The 17,724-nt window shown below is 52.2% G+C and overlaps 5 protein-coding genes across 5 annotated transcripts; 3 read left to right on the top strand and 2 right to left on the bottom strand.

Moving 5' to 3' along the window:
• Positions 1-9: 9 nt before the first annotated feature.
• Positions 10-1,567, bottom strand: J4E78_008287 (uncharacterized protein; the record flags this gene model as incomplete). The annotated part of the gene is made up of 2 exons (XM_049368889.1): positions 10-142; positions 399-1,567. The coding sequence occupies 2 exons, from the start codon at positions 1,565-1,567 to the stop codon at positions 10-12; spliced, it is 1,302 nt and encodes a 433-aa protein (XP_049219333.1).
• A 965-nt stretch (positions 1,568-2,532) lies between these two features.
• Positions 2,533-4,547, top strand: J4E78_008286 (uncharacterized protein; the record flags this gene model as incomplete). The annotated part of the gene is made up of 3 exons (XM_049368888.1): positions 2,533-3,052; positions 3,102-3,531; positions 3,581-4,547. The coding sequence occupies 3 exons, from the start codon at positions 2,533-2,535 to the stop codon at positions 4,545-4,547; spliced, it is 1,917 nt and encodes a 638-aa protein (XP_049219332.1).
• Positions 4,548-5,274: 727 nt separating this feature from the next.
• J4E78_008285 (uncharacterized protein) lies at positions 5,275-11,156 on the top strand (the record flags this gene model as incomplete). Its single annotated transcript, XM_049368887.1, has 5 exons — positions 5,275-5,638; positions 5,719-5,987; positions 6,034-6,155; positions 6,207-6,948; positions 7,401-11,156. 5 exons carry the CDS (start codon positions 5,275-5,277, stop codon positions 11,154-11,156), a joined length of 5,253 nt encoding a protein of 1,750 aa, XP_049219331.1.
• Positions 11,157-14,672: 3,516 nt separating this feature from the next.
• Positions 14,673-15,845, bottom strand: J4E78_008284 (uncharacterized protein; the record flags this gene model as incomplete). The annotated part of the gene is made up of 3 exons (XM_049368886.1): positions 14,673-14,716; positions 14,769-15,360; positions 15,411-15,845. 3 exons carry the CDS (start codon positions 15,843-15,845, stop codon positions 14,673-14,675), a joined length of 1,071 nt encoding a protein of 356 aa, XP_049219330.1.
• A 775-nt stretch (positions 15,846-16,620) lies between these two features.
• On the top strand, positions 16,621-17,343 carry J4E78_008283 (uncharacterized protein; the record flags this gene model as incomplete). The annotated part of the gene is made up of 1 exon (XM_049368885.1): positions 16,621-17,343. One exon carries the CDS (start codon positions 16,621-16,623, stop codon positions 17,341-17,343), a length of 723 nt encoding a protein of 240 aa, XP_049219329.1.
• Positions 17,344-17,724: the final 381 nt, after the last annotated feature.

Below are 17,724 nucleotides of genomic sequence, written 5' to 3'. Positions count from 1 at the left end.
TCACTCGGGTTAATGCAGGAGGTTGAGATAGTGGCCTTCGAGAAGCGACGTTGCAGATTTGCCTGCATTGCACCCGATCGTCGTGTTTGGTAGCGAGATACGGTCTTTCTGGTTTGATATGAAAGAGTGGCCATACAGGTCACTGTGACGTGGGATTATGGGGCTCGAAGGGGGGCGACCTCGGAACATCACTTGCGACACAACAAAATGGACATCGTGATATCTGGAGTAGGAGTTATTTCGAATTCATACAATGTGGCAAGGTTTAGTAATGAGAAGTATCCTAGGATATAGCAGTCATGGTCGAGGGTAGTGGGTTTACATCGACAGCTGTGAGAGATGAGCACTAGAATCGCTACGTCAGTACCTGATCTGAGCCCTTCAGTAGTTCAACTTACATGCACTCTTCTTCTTGGCTTGCTGGCTCTCTCGTCTCCGAGTCTACAGTGTTGTCATTTGTCCACTCCAGTGCTTGTCGGTATTCATCTGCTCTGAGCTGCTGCATCCTCATGTTTTCGGCGATGGGGGAGTGCAAGGTGGTGTTCATCTCGTACGAAGCCCAGTCTATATTGCTGACCTTCTTCGAAGAGTTGACGCTAAGCCCAGCAGGGTACGAGTTGAAACCACCGCCGCTACTCACCCACACTCGAAGTAATGCGGAGCAAAAGATCTCCGCAATCTCTACTTGTTCCCGTCGGTCGATGAGATAGACAATATACTGGTGCATTGTGAAGTGTTGTTCAAATATGCCGATGTTGTGGAGGTGGGTGGATATGTCCTCGACTAGGTTCATTATGTAGTTGGATGACTTCCGTTGCCGGTGCTCTTTCAGGCGATTTTCCGAGTTTTCAGAATATCCACACTCCCCAAGAGGATATCGAAGGGGTGTATCGCGTAGTGATGCTGACGTCTCCTGCCAACGTTTCTGGGTACCTTGACAGAAAAGTTCGAGGGTACCGACACGCTTCTTTGATCGACTGGAATGTGTCGTGTAGAGATACTTACGGTAGCCTTTGGCAGAGTTTTGCCGGGCAATCAGCGGTCTTCCCGGTGAGACGTTGTCTATTTGCCAGAAGTGCTCGTAAGATTTGCCTTCTGCCAGATTATCGGCTACGTAGTCGGCTATCCAATTACAGATGATGAGCATTTGATTAGGAGTAGGTGGAATACCATTCAGGTCTGCGAATTGGTGTATGTATATGGACGGCTGCTTTGCTGCATTCTTGCAGATGAGGTCGTATTCTCGCTTCAAATCAGGATCAGTCCGCATGCGGCGCACCAAGTCGCCGTCGACTGCCGCTAGCAGTATGGGCGGTTCTGAAGCGAGTATTCGCGCGCATTCTCGTATATACTTCACACGGTCTGTTGCACTGATGGTAGTGCCATTCTTGTACTTGGGTATTTCTTCGTTGAGTACCTCAGAGATGACGGGCTCGTAGTGCTTCGAAAGGAGAAGGTGCGCCTGCCTTGCTCGCCGATCATCGAGTGACTCTGTTGCTGCCCCCATTCGGCCTTGTTCCTGGGGGACGTTGTCGTAGGTATAGTTTTTGTTTCTTGTGGTCACCATCGATGGAAATTTTGATGTTATTCGTTGGGTAGGAAAGCGTGTGCGAAACAAGGAGCGATATAAAGATTGGCGCGCGTTGAGCATCTGTCGTGAGAAATGGTTAAGGATCGGGTATGCACCAGGAGTGGCATGCTGGTCGCTGAGTTTTGCTGTTTTACAAGTTTCACGTCTTGAGATTGAAGTTGACATAGCTCCAAGTGCACCTTCCATGCCTCGTGTCAATACCGAAGGACGGTATTTCCGACCTGCAGAGTTGACGATGCTTTGGAAGGGGCGAAATTGCATGCTGAAGCTGGAAACACTATCGGAGATGAGGTTAGTCGTTCACCAATCGAATCCATAGTTACCACTAGAGTCTTTCTATGTCAATCTTGGATATCATGTTGCCGGATTCGTGTCCAAGCTCTGAATCTGCTTTTTGTTGTTTCCAAGGTCTGGTTTCGCAGTGCATTCCATGTCTCGACAAAGCGAGGCTGTGGCGTAACTGTAGTCATGTAATTCAGAGACAAACATGATACTTTGATCACGCCCTTGACATCCTCAAGCGTTCGCTGGCTCAGAGTCCGGAAGTAAGAGTCGTGTTGTGAAGGAATCAGGTGCCGATGCACGCCAATTGAAGCGTGTCAAGTCGCTGACAACCATGTAAACTGGAAGTTTTATTGAATCGCACGCGATTACGACTCAGGGATATGTGGCACAGCGTGTGATGTGTGATGGAAGGGCAGCGAGCGGAGAAAGTTGAGCTACCGTGTTAGTGTGGCGTTAGGGGTGTGGCTGGTGTAGCGCGTTTGAGTCAATGCCCCTCCAAAGTTATTGAGAGAGCCCCTCCCGCAGCACACGAGCTCCCCAACATCGACACTTGCCCGGTAAGTCACGAACTCGACGCGTATTATTTCTGCTATAAAGTCACGTGTACATCTTGCTTAACGTACCTTCGATAACGCGTGTACTGACGTCGCGCAGACATGGCGGAACCCACAGCTCCCGCCCCACCGACCGCTGAGGAGGAGAAGGGCCCTTCGAAGCGTGCGCTCGAGAAGGCGGCGAAGAAAGCAGCAGCAAAGGCCAAGAAGGCCGAGCATGCCCTCCGACCCAAAGAGCAGGCCAAGCCCAGCACAAAGAGCGAGCCGACGAGCATCTTCTCTGAGGGCTGGCTGAAGCGCATCTACGAAGAGAAGCCTGTGCCAGAAGTCAGAACCCGATTCCCTCCCGAACCAAACGGCTTCCTCCACATTGGTCACGCCAAGGCCATCGCCGTCGATTTTGGCTTCGCGAAACATCACAATGGCAAGTGCTACCTGCGATACGACGACACCAACCCGGAGAAGGAGGACGAGATCTACTTCACGGCCATCCTGGACATCGTCAGGTGGCTAGGCTTCGAGCCGTGGAAGATCACATACAGCAGCGACAACTTTGACAAGCTGTACGAGCTTGCAGAGCAGCTTATCAAGAAGGACGGCGCCTATGTGTGCCACTGCTCACGTAAGTCTGCATGTCTATCGTCATATGCGAGGTACTAACTCTGGCGCAGGCGAGGAGATCAACAACCAGCGCGGAGGACCCGACAACAGAGGCAAACGCTATGGCTGCGCACACCGCACACGGCCGATCGAAGAGTCCCTCACCGAATTCCGGGCGATGCGCGATGGCAAATACCAGGCTGGAGAGGCTTTCTTGCGCATGAAACAAAAGTTGACGGACCCGGATGAGGGCAACCCGCAGATGTGGGATCTGCCCGCCTACCGCGTTGTCAAGGAGAACCACCACCACCGGACTGGCGACAAGTGGAGAATCTACCCTACCTACGACTTCACCCATTGCATTTGCGATGCACTCGAGGGAATCAGCCATTCGTTGTGTACAGTCGAGTTCCGCCAGTCGCGTATCTCTTACGACTGGCTGCTGGAGCAGTTGGACATGAAAGTGCCCAAGTCGGAGGAGAAGGGACCAATGCAGCGAGAGTGAGCGACAGCTTCCCATCTAGAAATCGCTCATATTAACGTTGCACAGATTCGGACGCCTAAGCGTTGGCGGCACGATCCTCTCGAAGCGACGCATCCTCCAGCTCGTCGAAGGCACAACTGTCGAAAAGAAGAACGCGGATGGCACAGTCGAGACCAAAAAGATACCCGGCGTAGTACGAGGATGGGACGACCCCCGACTCTTCACCATGGTTGCGCTGCGCCGTCGCGGCATCCCAGCCAAGGCCATGCTCAACTTTGTGGACGAGCTCGGCGTCACGGATGCGCTTTCGGAGATCGAGCCTCCACGTTTCGAAGCTTCAATCCGCAAACACCTCGAGCGAACCGTGCCACGCCAGATGATGGTGCTCGACCCTATCAAAGTAGTCATCGAAGACTTCGCGACCGAAGACGAACAAGAAATAACGGTCCCTTACGACCCCAAGGGCACCATACCTGGTGAGCGCAAGGTGAAGATTGGTAGCGCCGTCTACATAGACCGCAGCGACTTCAGAGAGGAAGACAGCGCCGACTACTTCCGTCTGGCGCCAAACAAGGCTGTGGGTCTATACAACCTCCCCTTCGCGATCCGTGCGACATCCTTCTCCAAGGACGAGAACGGCAACGTGTCCGAGATCAAGGCTGTCAAGGTGCCAGGTACCGAGAAGCCCAAGGCCTACATTCAATGGGTGGACGTTGCTACAGCCGTTCCGGTCACAGCACGTCTGTACACCTCGCTCTTCAAGACCGAGTCACCCAACACACTAGACTGGAAGACAGGTGGTTGGGCTGACGATCTTAACCCCAACTCCGAAATCATTCACGACAAAGCGGTCATCGAGCGGGGTATCAAGGATCTCATCAGCGAGACTTCACTCGATCTGAGTGGATCATCAGATGCTCTTGTGCGCTTCCAGGCGCTGCGTACTGCTTATTTCTGCGTTGATATCGATTCTACGGAAGACAAGATTGTGCTCAACCAGATCGTTAGTCTGAGAGAGGACAAGGGCAAATGAATATGGAAATGACTCTCGGGTAGGCTGTTGGCGTTGAAGGTGTGGCATTCAACTCGGGGTTGTAGAGGCGTTGTGTATGTAGAGTAGAGACATCCCCGAAATGCAGCAGCCATCATTTCCGAGGCGCTGTAGGGCTGCATGAATCATTCGTCCATGCGCGTCGCTACCAGAATACGAGTTTTGGCCCCCCGCGCTTCCCTCTCAGCCACCTCAAACATCGGCGGAAAGCCCGACGCTTATCGCATACGAGGCGCGCGTCGTGTGTTGCTGTTGTCCAATGGCACAGTACCTCGCATGTTGACCCCGCTGCCGTAATCAGCATAGGTCTTATATAAGCCAGCCAAGATGACCTCCCGTACACTCGATACCACTTACGCGAGCTTATCTCCGGGCATAGGTCGCTGCTTCGGCCGATAAGGTGGCTTATGGTTGCACATGACGAGGTGTGGTAGTCGGAGGCCGAAGTACCACATTGAATATACAGGAGGTATATCGAACGCCCCAGCCACAGTCTCTAAATTTTGCCGCAAGCCATTATTTGTTGACTGCGTAGTTATAATTCTAGATTACGGACATACCCCTCCCATCAGATCTACCGACAAGGCTCACCAAAATCATGGAGCGCGAGTACGAATTCTTTGTAACTACGGATAAGCCATATAACCTAGCTGGTGCGGAACGATGCATGATCCGGCGGCTGGTGATGCGCAATCACTTCGATATGAAGATGGCTGGACCGCAGACCAACCCGTCTCAACACTCTTCGATCAGCACGGCCATGGCGAAGAAGAAGCTAAAGAGCCGATTCCGGATATCCGAACCTCGGATCAAGAAAAAGAAGGCCAATAGCAGAGAGAGGGAAGATGCACGGAGAGTGAGAGAGAAGGGCGCAGCAAGGCCAAAAGATCTGAGAGATAGGTCGCGACCAAGGACATCTTCGAAAGCTGGGGAAGATGGCAAAGACAAGAGAGAAGACACGGATGAAACACTAGCGCCAGCACTGAAATGCGGCCTGGATGATGATCGGATAGATCCTTCCAAGGCTTCACCCATACCTGGAACTCCAGAGCTGAGTGCGCTATTCCAATTGTGTACGTAGAGTCGATACACGTTGTCCAACTACGAGGGCGAATTCTGAAGCCAAGGGCCCCGTTCGCTGACACCAAGACAGACAAAGGTGCACCCAGGAACAATGCAGTCGCCGTCGATGCCCAGCACACGTGGAAATCACTCATCTTGAGTGATGCCGGCTTGCTACACGCAACTCTAGCGAGCTGGGCACTATACGGCATGCTGGCCAATGAACTCACTGACTTGAGAGTGCGTAAACTCAAGCACAAGAATGAAGCAATCAAGATCGTCAATTGCAAACTTGCGACGTCTGGAGGATATATATCTGATGAGGTAGTTGCCACTGTGCTGACTTTGGCAAATCTGGAGGTACCATCACGTCTTCCCATGGAATGACCCATACTAACTGTTCCAGAATCTTCTTGGAGACTATGAAGCGGCTCAGCTCCACGTCACAGCGCTGAAACGTATGTTGAAAGTGCGAGGTGGGCTGTTTGCCTTTGGACACAATGATGGCTTGTTGCGTGGCATCATATGGTAAGCTCAATGCCATCCATCGCATAATTTCACCGCTAAAGCACTTGACAGGATGGACTTTCACACTGCAGCTGTTTCTCGCGCCCACCCATCTTTCCCACATATCAGTCTAGACCCGGATATGCCTCCTTTGCCGGACGAGCTCAGAGAAGAAGCGGCACAAACGTCGCCCACGTCACTGCTCCACCTTTCTTGCCGCGCGGTCGACTGCTTCAACATTTTCTATCGACTGCATCGACTCGTGCTAGCACTATCATCGCACTGGGTTGGTCGTGTCGAGCGCCTCACTCTCAGCAATCTCCTCTACGAAACGCAGTTCACGATCCTCTCAATACCTGATCAGTCATACAACTTCCTGCACTTTGACCAGAGCATCCACGACAAACAAAGCGACTGCTACGATTATCTCAAGGCTAGAGCGGATGCAGCGAGTGTGGTTGAGGCCCTACTTGCAGCAGCCCTCATTTTCGTATATGCGGTGCTTCGTGCACTACCACTGAACACGAAGATCTTCACCATCCTTCTTTCTCGGTTACGTGCCGCTGTCGATCGACCAAATGCATCATTGCTGGATACATGGAACCGAGAGAAGAATCTCAACATGTTGCTTTGGGTTCTCGTCGTTGCGAGTTGTGTTGCTACAGGCGAAGAGCGCATGTGGTGGATCGCGCAGCTATCAGAGCTGTGTGGCGTGATGCATGTTAGAAGTACACATCATCTCGAGCATGAAATGCGGCATGTCGCATGGACGGATACGTTTTTCGAAGATCGGATGGATGCTATCTGGGCGGAGGTGATGCGGCTGCGAGGACCGGCGCTTTGCAGGGGGTCGCTGGCGGGGATTCCTGCGACCGCTGTGGAGCATTCATTGTTCGATGGATGATGTAGAATAAAGAGAGTGAAGCTGTCGAAGGTGAAAACAGAATGTTGAGATAGAGGAGTTCAGCAGACGGACCAATCACGGCAGACGCTAACCCGCTTTCAATCCATGTTCGTGAATGTTCCGCCACGTGCATCGGGCAAAGTAGCGCCGACGGCGGCGGGCGCGAAGGCAAAGGGTCTCAATAATCTTCGAGGACTGACGTTCGTCTGGACACGACAACCACAACCATGGCCCCGCTTGTCGACAACCCCCAGATCAAGCAGGCCAGCCTGCACAACCCGCTGCCGCTGCAGCTACACACGTACATCTGGCCCTTCTTAATAGTGTGGCCCGCCTTCTCCGCCATATACTTTTCGCCGCAGCGCTATGAGCAGTACATCCAGTCGTCGGAATGGACCTTTGTCTGGGTCGCCAGCATCACCACCTTCCAGTCGCTCTTCTGGCTTATGACGCACTGGAACGTCAACCTCAAGAGCGCCTTCACCACCACCTCGGCCAGCGACGTGCGCTCGGCATCGCTTATCAAAGTGCAGCCCGTCAAGAACGCGGGTGCCGCTGAGATTGTGCCATTGGTGCGCGACAACGTGGGCGGAAAGTCGAACCTCTCCTTCCTCTTCCAGAAGCGCCGTTTCCTTTACGACACCGAGAAAGGCTCCTTCGCCCCGCTGTCCTACCCGCTCGACATCGAACCCAAGCCCCAGCTCAAGACGTTCCAGCAGACGCAGGGCCTCACCTCGCCCGCCGAGATTGAGCGCCTCACCCAGCACTATGGCGACAACGCGTTCGACATTCCCGTCCCGACCTTCACCGAGCTGTTCAAGGAACACGCCGTCGCGCCCTTCTTCGTCTTCCAGATCTTCTGCGTTGGACTGTGGATGCTGGACGAATACTGGTACTACTCGCTGTTCACGCTGTTCATGCTGGTCGCTTTCGAGAGCACCGTCGTGTGGCAGAGACAGAGGACCCTGAACGAGTTCCGCGGCATGAGCATCAAGCCCTACGAGATTCTGGTATACAGGCAGAAGAAGTGGCAGGAGATCATGAGCGACAAGCTGCTCCCCGGCGATGTCGTCAGCGCAGGCCGGACCAAGGAAGACTCTGGTGTGGCATGCGACATGCTCCTACTCGAGGGCTCCGCGATTGTCAACGAGGCTATGCTTTCCGGAGAGAGCACACCGGTGCTCAAGGAGTCCGTACAACTGCGACCTGGCGATGCGCGCATCGAGCCTGAGGGTCTGGACAAGAACTCGTTCCTCTGGGGCGGCACCAAGGTGCTCCAGGTCTCGCACGGTAGCGACGCTGAGGAGGATGGCGGAAACGTCACTAGGCTTTCGTCTGGTGTCCCACCGCCGCCGGACAAGGGCGCTGTTGCTGTTGTTATTAAGACTGGCTTCGAGACTAACCAGGGCAGCCTCGTCAGGACCATGATCTTCGCTACCGAGCGCGTGTCCGCCAACAACGTCGAAGCCCTCTTCTTCATTCTCTTCCTTACCGTCTTCGCCGTCGCTGCCTCGTGGTACGTCTGGCAGGAGGGTGTCAGGCTCGATCGCCAGCGTAACAAGCTGCTCCTCGACTGCGTCCTCATCGTCACCAGCGTCGTCCCTCCCGAGCTTCCAATGGAGCTCAGCTTGGCCGTCAACACTTCCCTCGCTGCCCTGAGCAAGTACGCCATCTTCTGTACCGAGCCTTTCCGCATTCCCTTCGCCGGGCAGGTCGACGTTGCCTGCTTCGATAAGACCGGTACTCTGACTGGTGAAGACTTGGTCGTGGACGGCATTGCTGGACTATCATTGGGACAAGATGGAGCTACAGTTGCAGCAGACGGCGCGCACACCGATCTCGCAAAGGTTACGGACGTCGCTACTGAGACGACCCTGGTGCTCGCCGCCGCTCACGCCCTGGTCAAACTCGACGATGGTGAGACTGTTGGAGAGCCTATGGAGAAGGCAACCCTCCAGTCTCTCGGCTGGAAACTCGGAGCGAAGGACACACTTCAAGCCACCATGACTACCCCCAAATCCCAAGCCGAACTCGTGCACATCCGCCGCCGCTTCCAATTCTCGTCCGCCCTCAAACGCCAGAGCTCCGTCGCTACCGTCATCGTCAACAACACCAAGACTGGCCGCAAGGTCAAGAGCACAATCGCTGCAGTCAAGGGCGCGCCCGAGACTATTCGCAAGATGTTGGTCAATACCCCGCCGAACTACGAGGAGACTTTCAAGCACTTCACCCGTAATGGTGGCCGTGTCCTCGCTCTCGCATACAAGTTCATCTCCGAAGAGGGAGAGTGGGGCCAAAACCGCATCAACGATCTCAAGCGTGAGCAAGTCGAGTCTGACTTGCACTTTGCCGGTTTCCTTGTCCTCCAATGCCCTCTCAAGCCTGACGCTGTCGAGGCTGTCCGTTCCCTCAACGAGTCCAGCCATCGTGTTGTCATGATTACTGGTGACAACCCGTTGACCGCTGTCCACGTCGCCAAGCAGGTCGAAATCGTCGACCGCGATTGCTACATCCTTGATGCACCTGAAAACGACGACTCTGGCGAGAAGCTTGTCTGGCGCAGTGTTGACGACAAGGTCAGCATTCCTGTCGACCCTACCAAGCCTCTGGATGCCGAGATCTTGAAGTCCAAGGACATCTGCCTTACCGGATACGCACTCTCGAAGTTCGCTGGCCAGCCAGGATGGAAGCAGATTCTGCGATACACCTGGGTTTACGCTCGTGTCTCGCCAAAGCAGAAGGAGGAAATCCTTCTCGGTCTCAAGGACTGCGGTTACACTACACTCATGGCTGGTGACGGTACCAACGACGTTGGTGCGCTGAAGCAGGCTCACATTGGTGTCGCTCTTCTGAACGGTACTCGCGAGGATCTTGACAAGATTGGCGAGCACTTCCGCAACACTCAGATGAAGAACGTCTACGAGAAGCAGTGCAACCTCATGACACGATTCAACCAGCCCCAGCCGCCTGTTCCGATCATGATTGCGCATCTCTACCCACCTGGTCCCACCAACCCACACTACGAGAAAGCTATGGAGAACCAAGCGAAGAGGAAGGGTCTACTTCCCGGAGCCAACGGCGTTGCTAACGGTTCGGCATCTACTGGTACCCTTGTTCAACAGCAACCTGGTCAAGTTCAGCCTCCTCAGGCCGCCGCCAACTTCGCTCAGCAAATGCAAGAGAAGATGATGGCACAAGAGATGGAAGAGTTGGCCGGTGAGCCTCCGACCATCAAGCTTGGTGATGCCTCCGTCGCTGCGCCCTTCACCTCTAAGCTCGCCAACGTCGTTGCCATTCCCAACATTATCCGCCAAGGCCGTTGCACACTCGTCGCTACAATCCAGATGTACAAGATCCTTGCTCTCAACTGCTTGATCTCTGCCTACAGTCTGTCAGTCCTCTACCTGGATGGTATCAAGTTCGGCGACGGTCAAGTTACCATCTCCGGCATGATGATGAGTGTTTGCTTCCTTTCCATCTCGCGCGCAAAGACCGTCGAGACGCTGTCGAAAGAACGTCCTCAGCACAACATCTTCAACACATACATCATCGGCTCCGTACTCGGACAGTTCGCTATCCACATCATCACCCTCATCTACGTCAGTCAATACGTCCAGCGTGTTGAGCCCAAGGACCCCAACCCAGATCTAGAGAAGGACTTTGAGCCATCTCTGCTCAACTCCGCAATCTATCTCCTGCAGCTTATTCAACAAATCTCCACCTTCGCCATCAACTACCAAGGCCGACCTTTCCGCGAGTCCATCCGCGAGAACAAGGGCATGTACTGGGGTCTAGTCTCCGTCTCTGGTGTCGCCTTCTCCTGCGCCACCGAATTCATCCCCGAGCTCAACGAGAAGCTCAAGCTTGTCCCCTTCACTACCGACTTCAAGATCATGATTACCAGCATCATGGCGTTTGACTTCGTTGCCTGCTACATCATTGAGAAGGGTCTGAAGTTCTTCTTCTCGGACAACAAGCCAAAGGATATTGCCGAGCGAAGACCGGATCAGTTGCAGCAGGAGGAGAAGAGGAAGGCGAGGGCTGAGATTGAGGCCCAGAGGAAGAAGAATGAGGAGGCGGAGATGAAGGCTGCTGCTGCCGGGTTGGTTAAGCGGTAGATGGAGGAATAGTGGGATATAGAGGTGCATATAGTATTTTGGTGGTAGACTAATCTTGGTATGAAGAATTGATCATTTCTCTGCTCAGTTGCTGTTGTGCGTTGATGTGTTTTGCTGCGACGGAGTATGCGACCGGCTTCGCTCGTATCCCATCGTTCCGCTGGTGCGCCTTCTTGCAACAGGCTCCACTAAAGCGCACGTGCTCACTGTCCCTGGACGTGTATATAAACCTTCTCGCTCGACTCCCAAACCCTTCTTCCTATATGTCCCTTCCAGTGTTTCTTACCAAAAACATTGGAAAACCGATCTTATGGCTGCTGCTCTCCTCTTTCGAAAAGTAGTCGAGGACAAGTTCATGTGCGCTTCTGCACCTTCTTTCGCTATCTAGTCAAAAGCACGTCTACACCCCTTGATGAAAGTCCCGTCTTGCACTTTTGGACAACTCAAAACCTCTGCCAACAGCTTTCATGGTCGGCGGCTTTGGGAACGCTCCTTAAAAGAAAAACTCGAAAACGAAGTTCATTATCATCATGTTTATGGTGTGCAAGAAAGACTGCGCAGAGCCGAAATAGTAGATGCCTGTGGCACATGTCTGTGTCTGACGGCTGCGGTGCCAGGAAAGAAAACAAAAGAATTCTGGGAGGATTTGATGCTTGCGGCATCAGATCAGTGCTTCATTGAAGGATTAGAAATGAAGGTGCATGTTGGTAACTGGAGCGAGCGCTCGCCCGCCAGGGTATAAAATCTTCCTGGGGCCTACCTTTCTTCCTCCCTCATCTTTTCCGTGAAGATACCAAAAAAGGTCATATTCTGGTTTATGTCTTCTCCTCCTGGAGCATTTCTCCTACACCAAAAACCCCGAGGGTCACTCGATGTCCCTATTTCCTGGACTTTGTCTACCTACTCAAAAGCAGCGACAATTTCGCCATGTCTGGCCTTTGGGTTGCTTCCGTTCTTAAAAAAGCGCAACAAAAATGGCGACGCTACCATGTGAGCACATCGGTTCTCTTCTCCCTACAAATAGTGGGTTCTACTGCGCAATTTCTACTTTCTATTCTCCTTTGCAGACAAAGAATCGAAAACGCCGTGGATGAGCCTGATGGTTGCGGCAAGATGGCTCTCTCCCATTAGAACTACAAAATTACGCCCAGGCCTTCTTCATGAACGCTTCTCTGGCCTTCTCTCAATCTCACAATGAACTCAAATTAATAATATTAGCTGCGCATGTCTCAGTAGAATAGTTGTCTCTGCTCGTGTCTAAAATTGTGCAGATGGGAATACATGATCGCGACACCAACTTTCGCGGTTCGCATAAAGATTCCTGCTCCTGAGTTTCATGGCTTCTGCTCTGCCTTATCATTTTTATACTATATAACAATGGGCAAGATCGAAAACAGAACCGAACGAGTTTATGTCTGCGGGTTCAAGATACGAATAGTCCGTCCAATGTCCGCGCCCGCCCTCTGCGGCTGCTTCAACACAGAAGACGACGGCGGGGCCCAACATCACTCTTCTTGCGTGCTGCATCCCTTGTTCATACCATAGCGGTGTCTATATTCCCAAAACGTCATTCACAAGAAGCGATGTCTTTGCCTCGTCTGCTTTCCAGTTTGTTACAACAGCAACGAAGGCTGCTTCCATGTCCAGTGCACCCTTCGAAAAATCAACCTTTCGATATCGGTACATTGATATATGAGGTTGACATCGAGTCTTGCCAATGGTGCCAACACTTGAAGGGTCAATCGATGTCGCATCATTCAATCTTTGGGCTGCGCAAACATGGAAGCCGGCTACCATTTCGTATATATTCCGCCACCTCACCCACATTACTCCTTCAAGTCGAATATCCATTTTACTCGAATTAATACATAACCTGCTTTTGCCAACTACAACAAAGCCACAACGCCCCAAACTATTACCAAACCCACCCAAGCCAAATACAACGATGTCTACCAACCGCTGCCAACAGATCCTTGCAGAGGCCGACAACGACGTCACCATGGCTGTCTACCGTATCTTCGGCGAATCTCAGACTAACGAGAACATCACGGCCAAAGACTGGGAGGACTTCGCTGCTGGGCTCGATGACGGGGACAAGAGAAGGTTGGATGAGGTGGTCTGCAACTTGACACACGCATGGGTGCAGTGTGCTCCGTGTGCGAATCTGGTGGCGCTGGTGAGATGGCGCAGAGACGCGAGGGGTCTTGTTGCGCAGGTCTGAGGTGGAGGGTGAGGCTAGAGCGGATGTGGAGCTAGGGTTGGGGATGAGAGGTATATAAGTGTCGGGTTTGCGGATATCTTCTCTTATCAACACACTTCATCTCCGTTTTTGAACGAAACGTGCTTACCAAAGCTGGATGAGTTCAGTTCATGTTCTCCCCTACATTGTTTCCAAAATGTCAGTCGAGATATCTTATGTCTCAGCCTGGAAAAATTCGAAAGCTACTACACGATCGAGCAAAAGGATGAACTCTATATGTATGTTACAGGTCATGTTTTTGCTGCTCCAAAAGATCTCATCGACCCAGCTGTATGAGGCTATGGACATATGTTCAAGGCTGTCAAAAGTCGCAAGGCATGGAAATTCAGCAGATGTCGTCGGGAACTTCTACGGACACCCTCTTCGAAACCAACATCGTACGGCTTTTTGGAAACATACCGAATAGATCCAAATGAAGCTGCTGGGCGGTCTATGGCGTTTGGAGTGGTTGTACAAACCATCTTCTGTGCCACTTCTTTCTCTGCATCTTTGCACTCCACTATAATCTGTGCAATTCCAAAATCTCTGGGTCGACCATCCATGTAACCCGAATTCAGGCCCCTAAAATTCGACTGCTTTCCTGGCATGTCTGTTCTGTTTCCGCTTTCAAATTAGCTAGTACAACACTCACATAATGAGTTGAGAAACATCTATGCAAAGTCTATACGCGATACCGGCAAGTGTCGCAGCTTTCGTAGACATAAGTACCAGCGCAACATGCTTTCGTCTTTTGGAAAGCCAGTGGCAAGACGTTCGGGCTCTTCTGAAAGGTATATAATCTTCTTCTCCTCCGTTCTTCTTTCTCTCTTATCTGCAAAAGTTCGACTAACAAAATCCTAGAAGCAAGGATCACATGACTGCGGTTCTCTGCTGTTTTCTCAAAGTACTCCGTCATCTACCCATGCTTTCGAGCAGCCGGGTTGTTGCACGACTCACCAAAAGCGTTTTACGCTTTTTCGATGTCTTTTTCGTTGAAACACAAAAATGATGGCGTGATCGAAGATCCTCTCCCGAAAGTGAAAGTGGCAGCAGAAATAAACTACAATTTCAATATTTAATTCAATATTGTGGCTCATATGCTCCATGTGATCACCGCGTACAAGGAACAAGTCGAACAGTTGCGCTGCAGTCTACAGTAGCGTAAGAACGAGAAACATCAAACTTTGAAGCCAATGTAGACTTCTAGATTGGCAACTTTAGATGGAGGTTTGGTCTTTTCCTCGAGCGTGACATCATGCAGCCCTCAGTATGATCGTTCATCTCGTAGGTTCGCAAACCACAAGGAACGGGTGCACCGCAGCTATTGAGGATTAGCACAATGTCATCAACGCGCACCACAATCATGAACTTACCACTGACAAACAACCGCCCACTCTTGACATCATGCCTAACCGTCGTACTCCCACTCAGCACCTTCGCATCTTTGTCCTCAATAACCTTCTCAACCCTATAATCCACGCTTCTTACTCCAGTCTTTTCTACATCTACCGTCTTCCTGATACGCCAGATAGTCACGGGTGAAATGCCGTTATAAGGATCGTCAAAGCCTTTACTGGATTGGTATAGGTTCGGGAAACCTGCGACGTACATATCGCCGTTCGCGTCCGGTGAGATGTTGTCGAGTGGCATACCGACGTGGATGTTATCGACCAAGCTGAGGGTCTTGTCGGGCTGGAGTGCTAGGACGCGGATTTGGCCGTCGATGGTGCTGGGGACGTAGAAGAGGCCGTCTCTGCCGAGCGCTAGTCCATTGGGGAATTTAAGTTTTGTTTTGGGAAGGTAGCTGAGCGCCTTGTTGAGGTAGGTCTTATACTTTGGTTCACTGGGTGCGTCTGATCGGGTGAACTGGCGCTCCTCGCTGCCGTCGTAGGCTGCGTGACACTTCCCAGCTCCATCGCAGTAGGCGACGTTTCCTCCACCGATGAAGTAGTCGAGTGCGAGACGCTGGTTTGCGTTAGTCACTTGATATATGATTAGATACGGTTGCCACGTACCATGCCAACCTTGACTGAATGATCGTTCGTAACCAGAAATCCACCAGAGCCATCGCCAAGCGCCGCAACACGGTTCGGCGTCCAAATCTCGTCAGAAAAGACGGTTCGGACATGAAGCATCTGTTCTTGACCCTTTCTCATCTCGAAGATCTCGATTGTTGAGTTCGCGCCACTTTCAGAAGCATCGACAATGCTATTGGACGCATCGACTGGTGGTCGTTGGTTGACAAAGTAGAAGCGCATGGTGTTGTCGTCCAAGATCTGGACATCGAAGCCCAGAAGATCGAGATCAGAGCCACCATCTACTCCTTTATAATGGCCGATTGGCTTGATACTGCGAAGATTGTAGAGACCGTCTTCACCAGGCTCGTCGATATCCAAGGCGAGGAGCTCTGAGCCGCCGGGCCGCCGTCCAGTTACGTTGAGGTCATTCATGCTATACCAGTCAGTAATTCAGACAGCGAAACCGCGTTCATTTGTAGCGGCATAGCTGTGAGATAACGTACGCTTGATTCCAAGCCAATCTAGGCGCTGTACCTGCGCACGCCGCATACAATGTTCTTCCCTCATTGTCCAGCCAAATATCCTCGCACGCCTCCAGCCTTGGATGCACCAGACGGCGACAACTAAACTCTGGAAAGTCGTCGATGCTCTGTATCACGCGCCCAACACCAAAGGTAATTGCAAAAAGATCTTTCAGATAGATTTGGTAGAGCGACGCGCCCCACGCTACGACGAGGGCCCAGTACACGGTTTTCGCTATGCTAGGCATTGCGGAAGCTCAAACGCAAGAAAACGAGGATGAAATATAGATGGAAAATGCAGGAAAGGCTCAGCTTTTATCTCACGTTGATACCTAGAGGTACGGCTGAGCAAGGCTTGCAGGGGTTGTAACAGGCAAGGCGCCTCCGTTCAGCCCCAGTAAAAATCATCCCTCGATCCGCGCGCGGAGCACGTGGGCTGGTGAAGGACCTCCAGGCATACCTCATCACCGAGCCTAAGTTTTTGCTTCGCCGAGAGCATATCGCTGGTATGAGATGCAAGTAGCAGCGCTGGGGGTAGCCGTTCGGCCTCATCCCCGGAAAGGCTGACGTCACAGGGTCTTCAACCCAATTCGGTGGCATCCTCGGCTTACACACCCCACGCCCTCCATCCCCAGCGGGAAGATCCCACCTCACCAGAATCAATTGCAACCCCGAAATCATCCAAAATGACAAAATCCGCCTCCTTCGACGTAATAGGCACATGTTTCGCCTTCTCCGCCCCCATCACCACCATCCAATCGCGTCTCGGCCCCAAACTCACCACCGCAGCCGTGGACCCCAAAACCCTCTTCTTCAGCTGGTTCTACGCTGCGCAACGCGACTTCACATATGTGTCCATGAGCGGCTCCTACGTGCCCATCGCGCAAGTCCTCAAGTCGACTTTCCGCCGCGCATGTGCCGTGGTCGACCTACCCCTAGACGCCATCACCGACGAGGACGTCGACGAAGTGATGAAGGCGTTCAAAGCCATGGGGCCGCGCGATGGGCTGAAGAAGTGTTTTGATGGGTTGAGAGAGGCGGGGTGGGATGTTTATGGTGTTACGAATGGGGGGTCGGAGACAAGTTTGGCGTATTATCATAATGCGGGGATTGAGTTGGATGCAGAGCATTTGCTTAGTTGTGATGCTATCAAGATTGCGAAACCGGATGTGAGGGTGTATGAGAACGCGGATAGGCATTTGACGGAGAGAGGCTTGGCTAAGGGAGACGGAGAGAGGTGGTTTGTTGCGGCGCACGCGTGGGATCTGATTGCTGCGAGGAAGGCTGGGTTCAAGACTGCGTATCTGGACTTTGAAGAACACGATCCGTGTACGGATGTCTTCGGCGAGTTCGATTTGTATGCGTCTAGTATGGAGGATCTCTTGATCAAATTGAAGGAGAGCAAGTGAGGTTGGCGTAAAGTCAATCACCTAGACGTCTACGTTGCCCTCAAATGTTCCGAATGGTGATACTTGATGCTGGTGTAGGCTACAGAGTCCACTGACAACAATGTAAACAAAACGACCCAGAAGCCTACATCGCCTTAGCATCTCGTCCATTTTAAGGTTTAATATCAGTGTAGGCTGCAGAGCATGAGATGAGTTAAAGTGTATCAAGAATATTGGGCCGAAGCCTGGAGGCTACGTAAGACTGGAAACTCTCAAGAAGTCACTAATCCCGCAGATGTATCCGTCCGGATACCATGAGATCTCGTGCAGCGTACCGCCTTTTCGCCCATTCCTAGAGCATCCCGCGCACCAAAACCAGCCATTTTCTCCACCGAATACATG

Source organism: Alternaria triticimaculans (genome assembly GCF_023758025.1).
Source record: "Alternaria triticimaculans strain BMP 0046 chromosome Unknown scaffold_14, whole genome shotgun sequence".
Taxonomy (NCBI): domain Eukaryota; kingdom Fungi; phylum Ascomycota; class Dothideomycetes; order Pleosporales; family Pleosporaceae; genus Alternaria; species Alternaria triticimaculans.
This window is presented reverse-complemented; position numbering and strand designations above follow the sequence as displayed.